This window comes from Nerophis lumbriciformis, linkage group LG11 (assembly GCF_033978685.3).
Source record: "Nerophis lumbriciformis linkage group LG11, RoL_Nlum_v2.1, whole genome shotgun sequence".
Lineage (NCBI taxonomy): Eukaryota > Metazoa > Chordata > Actinopteri > Syngnathiformes > Syngnathidae > Nerophis > Nerophis lumbriciformis.
The window spans coordinates 2,707,903-2,723,926 of record NC_084558.2 but is presented as its reverse complement, the minus strand read 5'-3'; the positions used below and the strand labels follow the sequence as shown (position 1 = coordinate 2,723,926).

Here is a 16,024-nt window from a genome sequence, read left to right as displayed (position 1 = left end):
ATAGATAGATAGATAGATAGATAGAGATAGATAGATAGATAGATAGATAGATAGATAGATAGATAGATAGATAGATAGATAGATAGATAGTGCTTTATTGATTCCTTCAGGAGAGTTCCCTCAGGAAAATTTAAATTCCAGCAGCAGTGTACAGAGTTGAGCTCGAATTTAAAAAATAAAAAGTAAATAATGGTGGTATAAATGGAAATAAAATAGAAAATATAACAACAAGAATAAAAATAAAAAGCAACAACAAGAATAAAAATATACAGTAAAAATAAGAATATAACAGGAGATACTATGCAGTAGTGACCATGTTATGAAAATGTATTGCACTGTTAATTGCACAGTTTTTTGTTGCAGTTTATTTCAGTCTTGTTAAATAAGCATAATAATGTTGACACACATTTCTATGTTTCAATCGTTTATAAAAATGTTTCAGTCGTTTATAAAAATACCAAATTTGATCTCTTCTATAGAGAATGGGGACATCTCCACACCCTTGTTTCTCAGCCAATCTCTGATCTCCTCCCAAAACACATGTACACTCTCACATTCCACAAACAGATGATTGAAATCCTCTACATACGGACAAGTGCATATGTATTAGGAAAGGTTCGGTGTTTGCGTCATAACAACGTAGGTCATCAATTATTTCCGTTCCTTCGGTCCTTCATTCTTCTTCTGTGGGTGTTGCTTTTCAAGCACAACAAACAAACCCGCGATAGAAACGGGGCAGTGTTCACGAAGAAGGGACGTGCGTGTTTTTTAAATACTAATACTGGCAGTGTGAAACCAACAAAGAAGAGGGTGGTTCGGCAAATGTTTGTGATTTTAAATCGCAATTTTCTTCATGTGAGTAAATGCCGACAGACGTTGGAAACAACGAATATTGAATCCCGCTAATCCCGCCTCCTCCTAAAACCGACCAATAAGAAGGCGCGATCTGGCGCTACCACTTCCGCCCATCCTCCTTTCAAGCTAGCGTTCATTCAGTCTTCTTTTTTTTGTCGATGGCATGGTGCTAAGTTACGGCAGGAACAACGACAATCATCGACAATTCACATTGAATTCGGATATCGCTTGGGAAATCGTTGGCTGGAGTGGATTTTTTTAAAGCAAATTTCAACTGTTACGTATTGAGCAACGCAAGTAGACGGCCATTTGCGTTGCCCATTATTTCCCAAGGTTAGCTAGCTAGCTGATAGCCGATTAAGTGCTATCGCTAAACTAGTTGAGCTAACTCTTACTCAGGAGCCCGCTATCGCTTACTCCGCTTTTGGCTCGTAGCGATTTGAAACAAAAAAAACGACGAAAGTTGGGGGATAACATGGCAGAAGCCGACAAACTGAACATCGACTCCATCATTCAGCGCCTGCTGGAAGGTAAGACTCGATATTTCGCTCGATACTCTACCGAGGTAGCCATTTTAGCTAAGTTCGCTACTCCAGGCAACGATGGAAGGCACCCAGCTACTTGTTTTACTATTTAACATTTATTCTTAACTCGCAACGATTTAACACTGTTTTAGTAACACATAAAGCTAATAATTAGTGAATACGTACAGAGTAAGCTCAGCGAGAGGAGTCAGTGTATGTTTAATGTAATTTAAGCCGCATTATTTCTCCCTCCATTTACATGCAAGTTCTAACGTATTTTAAGTATGAGTAATAATTCTAGTAATGCGAAGTGCACAACTATAAAGCAGTCTTTTGACCAAACAATTATCACTTGACCAAGCATTTTTTTCCCCCTGTATTGAGAATTGTTCTTAACTCTAAGGGGTTTGGCTATGCAACGTTCTGAATGACTCGATCAGTTGTTTCTTGTTTCAAAACTTCTCACGCCCGCTCCTTTTTTTGTCTCTCGGTTGCAGTGAAAGGCTCCAGACCAGGCAAAAATGTCCAATTAACAGAGAATGAAATTCGGGGTCTCTGTCTCAAATCCAGGGAGATCTTTCTCAGCCAGCCAATCCTGCTCGAACTCGAGGCGCCTCTTAAGATTTGTGGTGAGACTTGTTTTTTTATGGTTTTAGGCCGTTTTTGGAATGTCGGACAGTCTCAATTTTAAGTCAACACTCATTGTTACTTACTAACCATAGCTTCATTTGTTTACCTGATGTGGAGATGTTAGGAATACGTCCTATATGAATTAGGGTCATAAGAATGTTTGACTGTGCCCTGTGAATACGATAATGCAGCATTTGGTTACTCTGCAGTGAGCCTCTCCCGTCACATTTCGTAACATTACTACTGGGTGATTTCTAAAGATAAGCATTTTTCACTACCCATTGCTGGTTGCTGATTAAATTATCTTGAATGGGTTCAACTTCCCACATTGGAAACTCCCAAGATGAACACAACCTGTTCCAAAACTCACATATTCTAATTTTAGAACAAATTCCCACAAGAAATAATGGTAATCATTTGGTTACAATAGTCAAATGCTTGTCATTAGATAACCTTAAATTACTAAAGCCACTGAATATTACAACTACAAAAAAGTATACTTAAGCCTGTATTTCGATCCTGCGTCGTCCCTTCTTATTGAACTTTTTGCTTGGTTTGAGTGTGGTGATGAAATCTTAAACCGTATTAATGATAACCGCGGTATAAGTTCAGACAGTTGGTATTACCGCCTTAAACCACAGTTATTGAAAAAGCAAAACTGCAGTTTGATAAATTAATGGACTGACTCGCACCAGCTCGTTAGCTTAAGTGCTAAAATGAAAACAAGAGACATTGGCTTTCCCCATTAAGAAACCCCAATCTAAACGTATATAATTACATTGCTGTGTTGTTCTTACTAACCATAGCTTCATTTGTTTACCTGATGTGGAGGATATGTTAGGAATAAGTCATGTATGAATAATAGGGTCATAAAAATGTTTGACTCTGCCCTTTGAATACGATAATGTAGCATTTGGTCACTCTGCAGTGAGCCTCTCCCATCATATTTCATAACAATACTACTGTGTGATTTCTACGGATAAACATTTTTCACTACCCGTTGCTGGTTAAATTAGCTTGAATGGGTTCAACTTCCCACATTGGAAACTCCCAAGATGAACACAACCTGTTCCAAAATGTTGGTTGACTTTCAGATTCTAATTTTAGAACAAATTCCCTCAAGAAAATAATGGTAATCATTTGATTACAACTGTCAAACACTTGTCGTTATGAAACCTTAAATTACTATAGCCACTGAATAATACAACTACTAAAGAGTAAACTTAAGCCTGGATTTTGATCCTGCGTCGTCACGATGCCGTCATCCCTTCTTATTGAGCTTTTTGTTTGGTTGGAGTGTGGGATGTAACCATAAACTGTATTAATGATAACCACGGTAAAACTTCAGACGGTTAGTATTACCGCCTTAAACCATAGTTATTGAAAAGCCATGATTGATAACTGCACTTTGATAAACTCATGGACTGACTAGCGCCCGCTCGTTAGCTTAAGTGCTAAAATGAAAACAAGAGACATTGGGTTTCCCCATTAAGAAACACCAAACGTATATAAACACATTGCTGTCACAGCAACTAATATATTAAATTGTACACTTTGAACTTACAAGCTTTACTCTTAGCACAGAGTGATCGTTCTATACTCAGGAATACACGACAGATGTGTATTTACTGTGTTCAAGGACTGCTGCCCGGATGCCCGCCAGAAATAATAATCACTTTGATTTTTTTAGTATGTACTTTTCATTTATTTATTTTTTTATAAGTGCTACAGTACAAACCAATATTTAAAGCAATAAAAGCTTATTCATTAAAACAGACAAAATCCCAAGACTAAATCACTATCAGTGAAGAACAAGAAACACAAAACAAGCAAAATAGTGGGTTTTCTCACAGTTTTACAATTTATTTACTTATTTATAACTTGGTCATACGTTTTCAGTGTGTATAAGTACTTTTTGAGCACTTTTATAGAGTTACAACCCTAGTTGAGCATTTGAGCATATGATGTGCAATTCTCCGCTGAAACGGTAGGGATAGTGTTTTCTGGATAGCAGCCATGGAATTCGTAGACCAGGGGTGCCCACATTTTTTCAGCAGACGAGCTACTTTTCAAATGATCATGTCTAGGTGATCTATCTAATCTCGTGTGTGTGTTTGTGTGTGCGTGCGTGTATTTATATTTATGAAACATACGTTTTTTGTTAACATGTTGAAGTTGTTTAACAAAAATACAGGCATGTTGAACACATGTATCATGTTGTAATTGTATGCATGTTCAAAATAAACTCAAACCATAACACAGATTCCTTTCTTTCATGGGGACAAGAATATAAGTTGGTATATCACCTGATTCTGATGACTTTCATTGTTTGGAATCAGACAGGATTCAGAGTAGTGCTGCTAACTTTAAAATTGTTTAATTTATATAGTGGAGGAGAAAAAAAAGTCCTCCTTTCTGTCCAATACCACATGAAAGTGGTTGGTTTTTGGCATCTTATGTGTCCAGCTTTCATATTTAGTTTTTATACACTTTACAAGAAATACATTGACTGCAAACTCCGTTGCTTGCTAGCTTGTGCGCGCTTGCTTTCTGAGACTCTTATTTTGCGCAGGCAGGATAGAGCAGCACTTTTATTGTGAAGACTTGAACTGTGCGGTAGGTTTTTAGGGTTTTGACAGCAGGTGCGGCGCAAGAGTCTGTTGACATGAAAAGTGTCTCTCACCTTCCTGTCAGTCGTTTTTTTTAATACTGAGCTCTCTGCAACCAGCGTCATCTCACAAGATCCTCGGGTGCCGTGAATGTTGCATGTTGAACAGAATAGTAATTTGAATTCTTCAATGATATCAATTAAATTATAACTTGGTAAACAAATCACCAATATGAAATAAAATCCACAACAAATTATAGTAATTACTAGGGATGTTAATCTTTCAGCAAAGGCTAGGCGATATGGCAAGAAAAATGATCACATTTAATGTTTTAATATCACCCGATCTCAATTAATGTTAATATTTTTTATTATTATTCAAGGTGGATTATCCGTGCAGGATTACACAGAGTACTGTTGCATTCCTACTGTTTACTACTGCAGTATCTTGTTACAGATATTTCCACCATGTTTGATCAGTTATATATGCTAACAACTATCAGTTTGTTCATATCGCTGATTGTGTTTACTAGAAGTGCAATGGTACAAGTAACCCACACTGCAGTCCGTTCCTCGGTTTTAGAGCCACAGTTTTGCTTATTTTTTGGTGCGTTTTGTGGGGTTACAGAGAACAACCTTTTCCCCTCAAAGTTGTTTTGTTATTTTGCTTGTCATCACAAACTTCATTCTGCAGTAAACAAAGTATCAGTGGTGTACTGAATATGATAATGCTTATTTCTGGTTGACATTTACTAAACACTCAAATGGTAAATTAATATTTGTATTCCTTAATTACTTGTATACATCAGTGCCTCTTACCTGTTTGACAAGCGGTGATCCAGATTGTGGAGTTTTTAAAAACTCATACTGTAGCTTTTCAGTGTGCAGTTTGAAATTTGAGGTACCGGTACTGTAAAATAATGTGTACCAACACATAAAACATGTTTAATGATTATTTCAGAAACAAAATGTTTTCATCCACAAATTCAAAAAGGATTTGAACAAGTGTCTGCAGAGTTTTAGTACATGTTGAATCAGAGCAAACACACACAAATTACGATTCATAATATTTAGATATATAAAAAAATATTTTGTTCCTTATTAAAGTAGTAGATGTGTTTATTCTTTAAGTTGGGATTAATAGCCTACAGTATTTCAGTCACAAAGACATTCTGTGCCTGCCTGCTCGTCTGCATTCAGGGCAGGATTACTCGTGAGCTGCAGTAGTCCGTGAGACTAAAGTCTGTCACTGAAGTTGCTGCTCCTTCTAAATGTTGACGCATCTTTTGTGCTAGTGTTAGCCATATTTTTTAAATTATATTCTTCTGGGCTGTACTTCCAGCTGTGTAAAGTAGAAGAGGTACAGCGCTGACTGAACATTATTATGACATGACGAGTCTGACTTGCGACGGACAGTGATGGCCGTGCGCACAAACACACATGCACACGTACACAAACTCATTCAGAGACAATAAAGGTGGATTGTTCTGTGTGGGATTGTACCAAGCATCGTTGTTTCCCTACTGTCATTAAGTCTGTTTGCCAGTCTGTAGTGTCATCAAAACATGGCAGATACCTACAACGATCAAGAAAGGTCATAACGCCGCAGGACAATATCATAAATTACAACACAAACTTTCAGCTACAGCACGATTACAAAAGCCACAACAAAGACAAACGACAACACAATAATATAAAGCAACTTCAAGCCACAAAAGATGCGACCGATAAAACGGAAGAGACAGCGCAGCAAGTTACAGGAACGTGCTGACTTTCAGAACACAACAAGCAGCCAAAAAAAAAAGATTTAATCAGCAACAAAAAATAGAAAAGGTGGATGAAGGAGACTATGGAAATTAGAAAGCAAGGGGCCAACATCATCAACAAGGATGAGAGGGCATACTTACGCACGCATGGGATGCTGTCCTTCATTGGCATGGCGCAGAACATACACTGTATGGCCAGGTAGGGGAACTTTATTTAGCAGGTGGTAATTTTATTGAAAATTGCTTGAATATTTAAAATGAGAGCAACAGGGGTTTCCTCCTATTAAATCAACTTAAAGTGTTGGTTGCACTTTATTCAAATTAGATGTGAATGCATTGGCCATTAATTGTTGTTTACTTGCTTGTTTGCATTCATAATAATGTATATCTGATTTCCTTATGAGATATAACTACAGGAATATAGGAAACTTCACCTGCAGTGACTGTATACAGTACCGGTATATATTTCACAGGCACACTGGTTGACTTTTGTTTACTAACAAGTTACTGAATTGATTTCAACTCACTGAATCGTTTCGGATCATATAGTTAAAAAATAATATCGTCCCTGAATCATATTGGCAACCACAAATTTTGAATCAAATCATTGTTAAAACGAATCGTTACACCCCTAATATGATTTTTTTTCGAGAGATTTCTCCAATCCTGTTAGTCACTCTTTATTAAAAACGACTAGCAACAAATCTAGCATCTATTTCTGGTGTTATTGGAGACTGTACTCGTCGACAGTTTAGAGACTCTTTACTCCTGTCGCTCCATGTCGACGACGAAAAGCGAGCTGCAGAGACCCTAACGTCACACTTGCTTCGCGTTGCTGCAAGCTTTTCTCTCTTTAAAAGCCGCCACTGTCATCTTAAATTTTGAAGATAGCTGTCCCCGGGTACAACTGGAATGGGTTATACTTGTATAGCGCTTTTCTACCTTCAAGGTACTCAAAGCGCTTTGACAGTATTTCCACATTCACCCATTCACACACACATTCACACACTGATGGCGGGAGCTGCCATGCAAGGCGCTAACCAGCACCCATCAGGAGCAAGGGTGAAGTGTCTTGCCCAAGGACACAACGGACGTGACTAGGATGGTAGAAGGTGGGGATTGAACCCCAGTAACCAGCAACCCTCCGATTGCTGGCACGGCCACTCTACCAACTTCGCCACGCCGTCCCCAAATGCATTAAAGTACGTTCACAGCGCGGGCATGCTGCCTCTGCTCCAGGCAACCCGGTGCATATACAGTAGCTTACGTCATCACAACATCAGGTTTTGAAGGACGTGGAAGAAATAATTGTTGGAATTAGGCCTGTTGTTAGCATAAGATTGGCAATAAAAACTAAATATATACCGGTATATGTATGTATTAGGGCTGTCAAACGATTAAAATGTTTATCGCGATTAATCGCATTGTTCATAGTTAACTCAAAATTAATTGCATATCGGTCAAATTTTTCATCATTAATAAGTGTACCCTAGACAGATAATGTCATCTATCCTTCATGTCTTTCATAATGATTGTCAACGATAGGCAAAATAAAATAAAAAAGTGCAGTTCGCCTTTAAAGGTAAATGGTTCATATTTTTATAAGGCTTTATTGTTCCTGGAATGATACTCAAAGCGCTTTACATTGTATATCATATTGACCCATTCACAGACTGATGGCGGAAGCTGTCATTCAAGGCGCTAACCACAACACGTCGGGAGAAGTTAGGGATTCGGTGTCTTGCTCAGGGACACCTCGACATGAGCTCTCTCGTCCGGGATCGACCTGACAACCCTCCAGTTACAAGATGGACACTCTACCCACATTTATGTTAGCAGCTGTTTGATAATATTACATTGTATGTTATTTATATTATTACTTAATTGTATTACTTTTTGTACAAACAGCTACACCCTTTATGTTGTGATAAATTCAATATGTTGTTCAAGCAAGTCTAGTTATGGCTCTCATAACACCTTTCTTCTTTGCCATCACTTGTGCACTTGAGGGTTGGAACTACCATGTTTTTGTTAGATTTTTTCCCCCAGGAAATTTAGATCGCACTCAAATTTTGCCGTTTAACTTAAAAAGTCCTGTTGTATTAGTTGTTCGTGTCATCTTTTTTCGTGCAGCAAACTAGTTGAGATCAAATCAACAGTGCCTCTGAAGGTTGCAGCCAAGTAGTGCACACAATTTCGCTTTATTTGCGATAATACGCACTTAATCATCAGTCAATTCCAAACAAGAAACATAATTATGATCCAGTAAGGATTTATAAAGCCCATTCCCAGGGAATATTATGTTTTGCTTTAACATCCACATCAATGTAATCACACCATCATTGCCAGCGTGCCACTAACGTTGTTTCCTTCACCAGGGGATGTTCACGGACAATACTATGACCTGCTGAGGCTCTTTGAATATGGCGGCTTCCCACCAGAGAGCAACTACCTGTTCCTGGGGGACTATGTGGACAGAGGCAAGCAATCGCTGGAGACTATCTGCCTGTTGCTGGCGTACAAGATAAAATACCCCGAGAACTTCTTTCTGCTAAGGGGGAACCACGAGTGTGCCTCCATTAACAGGATATACGGCTTCTACGACGAGTGTGAGTCATGATTCCTTTTCAACCGTTCATGCTGTTCTCACTGTGTAGCGTAATGATGTAAGGGCTGCTTTAATTGTGACACAGGTTCTGAAGTAATAAAGTAGCAATGGAGTTGAACAAGTACAGAAAACAGTGACGTTAACAAACTGCAACATGTCAACCAGTGAAGTACCTTCTGTGGATATGTCATTTTGTATGGCATGCTCAGGTGTTGGCTTTCTAATTAAAGGTTGTATTTTAATTGTAGGCTCTAAATGTGCTGTTAAATGTCACAAAGTAGCAATAACAATATTAATGGTGGAAGTTATTTAAGGTCTGTCATTGTATATAATGCTTTCTCACTAGCATAGCACTATAATAAAATTGCCTTAATACTATTGTCAAGCTAGCAGAAATACAGAACCAGCTGAGCATATATTGTCCACTACAAGCGGTCATATTTTGTGCAATACTGATCCCAAACTAAAAACAATCTGCATAATAGTCCTGAAAATGGGCACCACATGAACACACTTTAACTTGAATACAGAGCACATTTTCCTCTTAAGACTGTGTGCTTGTTCATTCTTGCCTTCTGGGTTTAAAGTAATTCGTTATTAGTGGTGTCACGGTACACTGACAACCTCAAGCTACATGTGCTGTCAGGCTCGATAGCATGATCAAGCCGCACAGGAAGCAATAAAGCACACCCTGTGTACCGGCTTCTATTGTGTAAAAGGCTGTGCTAATAATGTGATGCAACAAGCAGAGCCTTTTAGAGATTTTATAGTTTTCCAGATAAGCGCAATCAAGTTTTGTTTTTCTGCAGGTAAGAGGCGATACAACATAAAGCTGTGGAAGACCTTCACTGACTGTTTCAACTGTTTGCCTGTCGCTGCCATTGTTGATGAGAAGATCTTCTGTTGCCATGGAGGTAGTAGCCACATAAAAACAACAAACACACTCCAGCTTGTCTCTGCTCCATGTTTACTGTCAACATAGTTGTCTTTGACCTTAGACACTTTTATAGAACAAAATATATATTTGAAAAGTGTTTGATGCCTGTGGTTATTTTAACAGTAAAATCATAGTAGACCTCAACAGAGACCAAAATTTGGCCCTTTTTTTTTTTTAATTATGTAATCATTATCTAATAGACTAGCACAAGCAGCTTTCTCATACATGTCTCAACCATCAACACACACTTTGCTGAATATGCAAACAGGCAGTAATAATCCTGAGGATAAGCACGTCTCCCTGTCTGATCATGTGATGTTCCACTGGATGGGAAACAAAACATACACAGTGTATTTGCCAGAGTTATTCATTTGTGGCCACCTTTGCACTTATAGCCCCATAAATGTGTTAGCACTGGTTTGGTAATCTGTAAACAAGAACAAAGTACTTGACGTTCCCGCCATGTTCCTCTTTTCCAGGCTTATCTCCAGATCTGCAGTCTATGGAGCAGGTGCGAAGGGTCATGCGACCCACAGATGTGCCTGACCAGGGCCTCCTATGCGACTTGCTGTGGGCCGACCCCGACAAGGACGTGCTGGGCTGGGGCGAGAACGACCGCGGCGTCTCTTTCACATTTGGCGCTGACGTGGTTACCAAGTTCCTTCACAAACACGACATGGACCTCATCTGCCGGGCACATCAGGTCAGAGTCAGGTTTCGATAGAAGATTTAACGATTCCTTCCGGTACTGTTTTTCAACAAATTTAAGTCAGTCTCAGTGGTCCATCGATAACCTCTCAGAAGCATGTTTAGAATTGTTTTTAGGTAAATAAATAATAAATAAATGGGTTGTACTTGTATAGCGCTTTTCTACCTTCAAGGTACTCAAAGCGCTTTGACACTACTTCCACATTTACCCATTCACACACACATTCACACACTGATGGCGGGAGCTGCCATGCAAGGCGCTAACCAGCAGCCATCAGGTAGAGTTACTATTTTGTGTATTTGTCCACACCTATCCCAGACAGTATATGGCTCCGGGAAGCACTTGTCCAAGGTAAAAGATGTCATACATACACAACATAACAGTAGTGCGTGAGACAGGAGGACACAAACGTTAGCAACACTAGCATAGCTCTGTGAGCTACATAAAGTTAAAGTACCAATGATTGTCACACACGCACACACTAGGTGTGGTAGATTATCCTCTGCATTTGACCCATCACCATCACCCCCTGAGAGGTGAGGTGAGCAGTGAGCAGCAGCTGTGGCTGCTCCCGGGAATAATTTCTGGTGATTTAACTCCCAATTCCAACCCTTGATGCTAAGTGCCAAGCAGGGAGGTAATGGGTCCCATTTTTATAGTCTTTGGTATGACTTGGCTCAAGACCTATCGATCTCAGGGCGGACATTCTAACCACTAGGCCACTGAGCAGGTGCTAACATGCTAACATTACATTTTAACAGCAACATCATGCTAGCAAAATCAAAATGACCAAACATACAGCTCTCACATCTGTAGCTTATGACAGAATGTTGGCAAATATTAATTTTAAGATGTGTAGCAAAGCTTTACTCCATGAATTTGTTGGTGTATACGAGGGATATAACAATATAAACATTTCTTATGACATTTATCGTGACCAAAATGTTCACAGTTATCATTATCGCAATATCGTTGAATGGGCTGCACGATTATGGCCAAAATAATAATCAGAATGATTTTTATCAATATTGAAATCACGATTATTAATCACAATTATTTACTGTTAACTAAAACTGCACATTCCATTTTAAACAGTGTGTGAACATAGCTTTAATTTCTAAATGAAACTATAAAAATGATTTATTATTTATAAAATAAAATGGACAAAGGAGTAACTAAAATTAATAAGCCATTGCAGAGTGTGATCATAAAGTGCAAACAAGTGGAAAAAATAAGACCTATGCACAAAAGGCACATAGCTACAAAAACACATTCATTGAACTGCTCACAGTATATATAGGACATGTCTTCGACCAAATAAAACGTAATTACATGTGTTATTTTGACATGTCTTTGAAATGTGGATGTATACGGGGTACCTCTGTGCATGGTTGATTTAACCCTCAGCTGTATTATGGGAACCCCCGCTTTTGTAGTTGTCCTTCGGGGCTTTGTGCCGATCGCGCGGCCCGCTCTGTTAGCAACAAGCTTACAGCGCCGGCAAACGATGGCGGTTGAGAAAAGAAGGGATAACACATCTCTGCAACTTTATAATTTGTTTAAATGTGCACACCAACACAGAATTGCAGTGTAATTCATTGTGGTGGTGGTTGTTGTTGGATCACCCGCTAGGGAGCATTTCCGAGTTTTGGCAAACGAGCGAAAGTGTCTGCAAAACAAGGAGGCGTGTGATCGTGTTTCGGGATTAAAATGTGCACCCTGTGTTGGTACCCTGTGGTAACCTTGCGGCCGGGGAGGACACCGATTTAATGCATTTATTTTTCATAATATTTTTGAGAGCTACTGGCTGATCTACCTTCAATCTCTGTTGTCAATAACTTTTACTCGCCCTCAAAAGTACACCGTCTATCGGTCGCCCCCTGGTGGTTGGCTGACTGTTGGTTATGAACGTGCTTGGTTTGAAATGCAGCGGAGACTGTTTGTAAATGTTATCGCCGACGATCAACCTCATTTAATCGTGGCAGCCAAAATCGTGATCATGATTAAAATTTGATTTATTGTGTGGCCCTTAGTGCTCAAAAGGTACTTGCACAATCAAATCTTTTGACAAAAATAGACACAATGTTAGAAAACTATTATGAATGTTTTCTGTTTGTTATGCTTTACTAATAGTATTTTTTATTTTCAGTATTTTATTTGTTTTAATGGCTTTTTGATTTAGTTCAGTTGCAGTTTATTTAAATATCGGTTTATACTCACACACTATAAGATATCATTAAACGAAAAGTAGGTAAAAAAAATATATAATTTATTATTTCTAGTAGACCTTGTGGCATGCTACCATGTTCAGCGGCCCTTAAAACGGCACAATACCAACATCTCCGTCTTGTATTCCACTGAGTATAGAACGATCAAGCCAGGAGAGCACAAATTGTAAGATCAATGTGCACAATTGAATGTTTATAAAACTGTAGATTGGGGTGTGTTGTTTTTTAAATGGGAAAGATGTTAATGTCTCTTGTTTTCATGTTAGCACTCAAGCTGGCGCCAGTCAGTCCTTTAGTCTATCAAAGTGCAGTTATCAGTCACGGTTTTTCAATCATTTTAATTTAAAACGTAATACTAACCGTCGAGAGTTTTAAGCAGTCATCAATAATTTTCCTGAGGGAACTCTCCTGAAGGAATCAATAAAGTACTATCTATCTATCCATCTATCTATCTCTATCTATCTATCAATCAATCACCGTTTATCGTTACATCCCTAGCGTCTACACAGGGTAGATTTGTCCATCGAGGAGCAGGTCAGTTGTGGTGTCATGTCAATGCGAATTCACTTTATTATTTCATGAAGTCACAACTTCGAAAGTGACACTTATTTCAAAGAGTTCAAGCAGACAAGTAAGGGAGATACATTTTTCTTACACTTGGTTCTCATAAACCAACTCTGTGTAGTGCCACATATTACTTGGATTACACCATTTACAAAGTCAATTTTGAAAAGGACACATTTGAAATAATCTGTCCCCATAAAGCAATAAAAAATAGTTATTAATCGGGGTGGATATTGAATTCAGTACCATACATTTAGAAGTACCGATCAAATTTTGTCGGTGCTACTGAGTTCTGATTCACGCAAAATAAAACCCTACCATATTTTAATACTTTTGGTGCACGTGATCTCATGTCCGGTTGCACTTGGCAGGCAAATAGGCGTATTTGTAGTGGACTCTCTCTATCTAATGTTATAATTGTCCATGCCAACAAAGCAAACAACATGCCTGATAAGAGCACTTAAAAGTAAGGCTTCCTTTTCAAAATACGCTAGCACAATGCTAATTTATATTGGCTATGCCATATACATGCTACTGGTTAGCCGTAGTGATTTTACGTGGTGATTTCAACTCCTCCAAATTTGGTATTCAAAGCAACAGGTAAGATCCAGGTTACAATCAAAGTGTTAGTGTGTAATAAGTAAAAAAAAACTTACAGTATATACCCATTGTAGGGCTCAGCAAAAAACAAGACTGGCAAAGACTTCTTCCTGACCCCAGGCATCACACTAAAGACAAATTCAAATGAATGCATCCTTGCAAATGAGAGAAAGAAGTGTAAGAAAACAAATATTACTATACTTTTATCAAGCTCAGTGTTAAATGTTAAGATCAGTTGAATTATATCATCAAACAAATTAACATTTATTACTACATGAACATACAAATGTAGTTAACATTGGTATTGATACCCAACTATTATATGGGTTCAAATGTGGAAGTCATCATTGCTAACAATCTGCCAGCAGGTGGCAGCAGACTTCTTTCTTATTGCCACTTTTGTGTCTTCCGCTGTCAGTCACAGAAGCTGAGCAGCCAATCAGATGGCATATTGCTTCTATTAGGACAGGCTGTTTGAATTGGCAACATATGTAGAGCATTCTGGTCATGACAGAGGTGCATTTTTTTATATACAAGCTGCTCACCAGTCATCTGTTTCAGGTGGTCGAGGACGGCTATGAGTTCTTTGCAAAGAGGCAGCTGGTCACGCTGTTTTCTGCTCCAAACTATTGCGGGGAGTTTGACAATGCGGGCGCAATGATGAGCGTAGATGAAACCCTCATGTGCTCATTCCAGGTGAGCAAGTCGAATCAATATACAGATAATACGTTGACATTTTTTCCCTGATTCTTCATTTTCTTTTTCTTTTTCAGATTCTCAAACCTGCAGAAAAGAAGCTGTTCTACGGCGGGGGAGGTGGCATGGGCTCCGGCCGTCCAGTCACCCCCCCAAGAAAAGCTAAGAAATGACAGCAGTAGTCTGCCCTTAACCTCTGACCCATCCTTTCTGCCCTCTCTACCTCTCTTAATCCTTTCTTTCACCAAACAGCCAGAAATCAAACCTTTACCCAGGGCTTTTTTTCCCTTTTTTATCTGTACTTCTTAAAACATATGATGTTACAAAATTGTCGAATGAGTGTGAGTGCGCGCATGTGCAGGCAACACATGTGCCCCGTCTGCCAGTGAGCGTTAAAAAGGTGTTCACATGTACGTTTGCTATGAGAGTATTAGCGATTTCTACTTTCCCCTCTCTTCTCTGTTGCCACTCTTCCTGTGGAAAGGTTAAAACCACAGTCTGTACAGTAATTTGACTGAAAAATCTGGCAAGCGTTTGCCTGACGTGAGGAAATATTAGGCAGCAGACCCCTGCCAGTAGGTGGCGTGTGTGTCCTTGTGGAGGGAGGGGGAGGGTTTTTGTTTTCCCAGTCCTCTGTACTGTAAAATCTCCACATGTGTGCGCGCGTGCGTTTCTGCGGCATCTCGCTGACCCGCACGACATCACATTCTCTCTCGCACGCGCGCACACATGCACAACTCTTCAGATTCATATGAGCCAGAGCTGTTGAACCCCCATGCAGTTTAGGTTTGTACAGATTTGATTACTTGAAAGAGATTTTTTTTGTGAATTCGTTTTGTAGTCTTTCATCAAGTTGACCAATAAAGCGAGAATCTGAACTACATCTTCCAACGACCTTTTTACTTCATGCTCAAATCCCAACACTTGTTTAAAATTATTTGATGTGTTATTCACTAGGGTTGTTGAGTGTCTATCTAACTCGGTGTTGTCTAAAGTGGGGCACATTCTAAAAACAAATGTACAAGGTGGCTAAAAAATTACAACAATTGGGGGGGGGGAAAGCAAAAAGATGAAATGCTAATTGTAATAATACGCCTTTGTCACATTTTCTTTAAATATGTAACCTTTTTAAGCCTTTTAACAAAATCAAAAAAATATTAAAATGGCTTCCGAATTTGCTCTTTCCACATATGCAGCTCTCACTAGAAAGTAGGAACACCCCGAATTTAATGTAGCTATCCCTTGCCACATCACACTTCAAATACTGAGACTACGTAGAAGATTTTAAAGATATTTTTA

The 16,024-nt window shown here is 38.9% G+C and overlaps 1 protein-coding gene across 1 annotated transcript; it reads left to right on the top strand.

The window, feature by feature from the left end:
- Positions 1–883: 883 nt before the first annotated feature.
- On the top strand, positions 884–15,608 carry ppp1cab (protein phosphatase 1, catalytic subunit, alpha isozyme b). Its single transcript, XM_061967810.2, has 7 exons — positions 884–1,385; positions 1,877–2,008; positions 8,762–8,992; positions 9,801–9,905; positions 10,408–10,631; positions 14,591–14,725; positions 14,803–15,608. The coding sequence occupies exons 1-7, from the start codon at positions 1,331–1,333 to the stop codon at positions 14,896–14,898; spliced, it is 978 nt and encodes a 325-aa protein (XP_061823794.1). The 5' UTR covers positions 884–1,330; the 3' UTR covers positions 14,899–15,608.
- The last annotated feature ends 416 nt before the right edge of the window (positions 15,609–16,024 follow it).

Coding starts and splice junctions, on each gene's coding strand:
- ppp1cab (XM_061967810.2), top strand. CDS start 1,331: ATGGCAGAAGCCGACAAACTGAACATCGACTCCATCATTCAGCGCCTG. Junction 8,993..9,800: donor ATACGGCTTCTACGACGAGT/GTGAGTCATGAT, acceptor GTTTTTCTGCAG/GTAAGAGGCGATACAACATA. Junction 9,906..10,407: donor GATCTTCTGTTGCCATGGAG/GTAGTAGCCACA, acceptor CCTCTTTTCCAG/GCTTATCTCCAGATCTGCAG.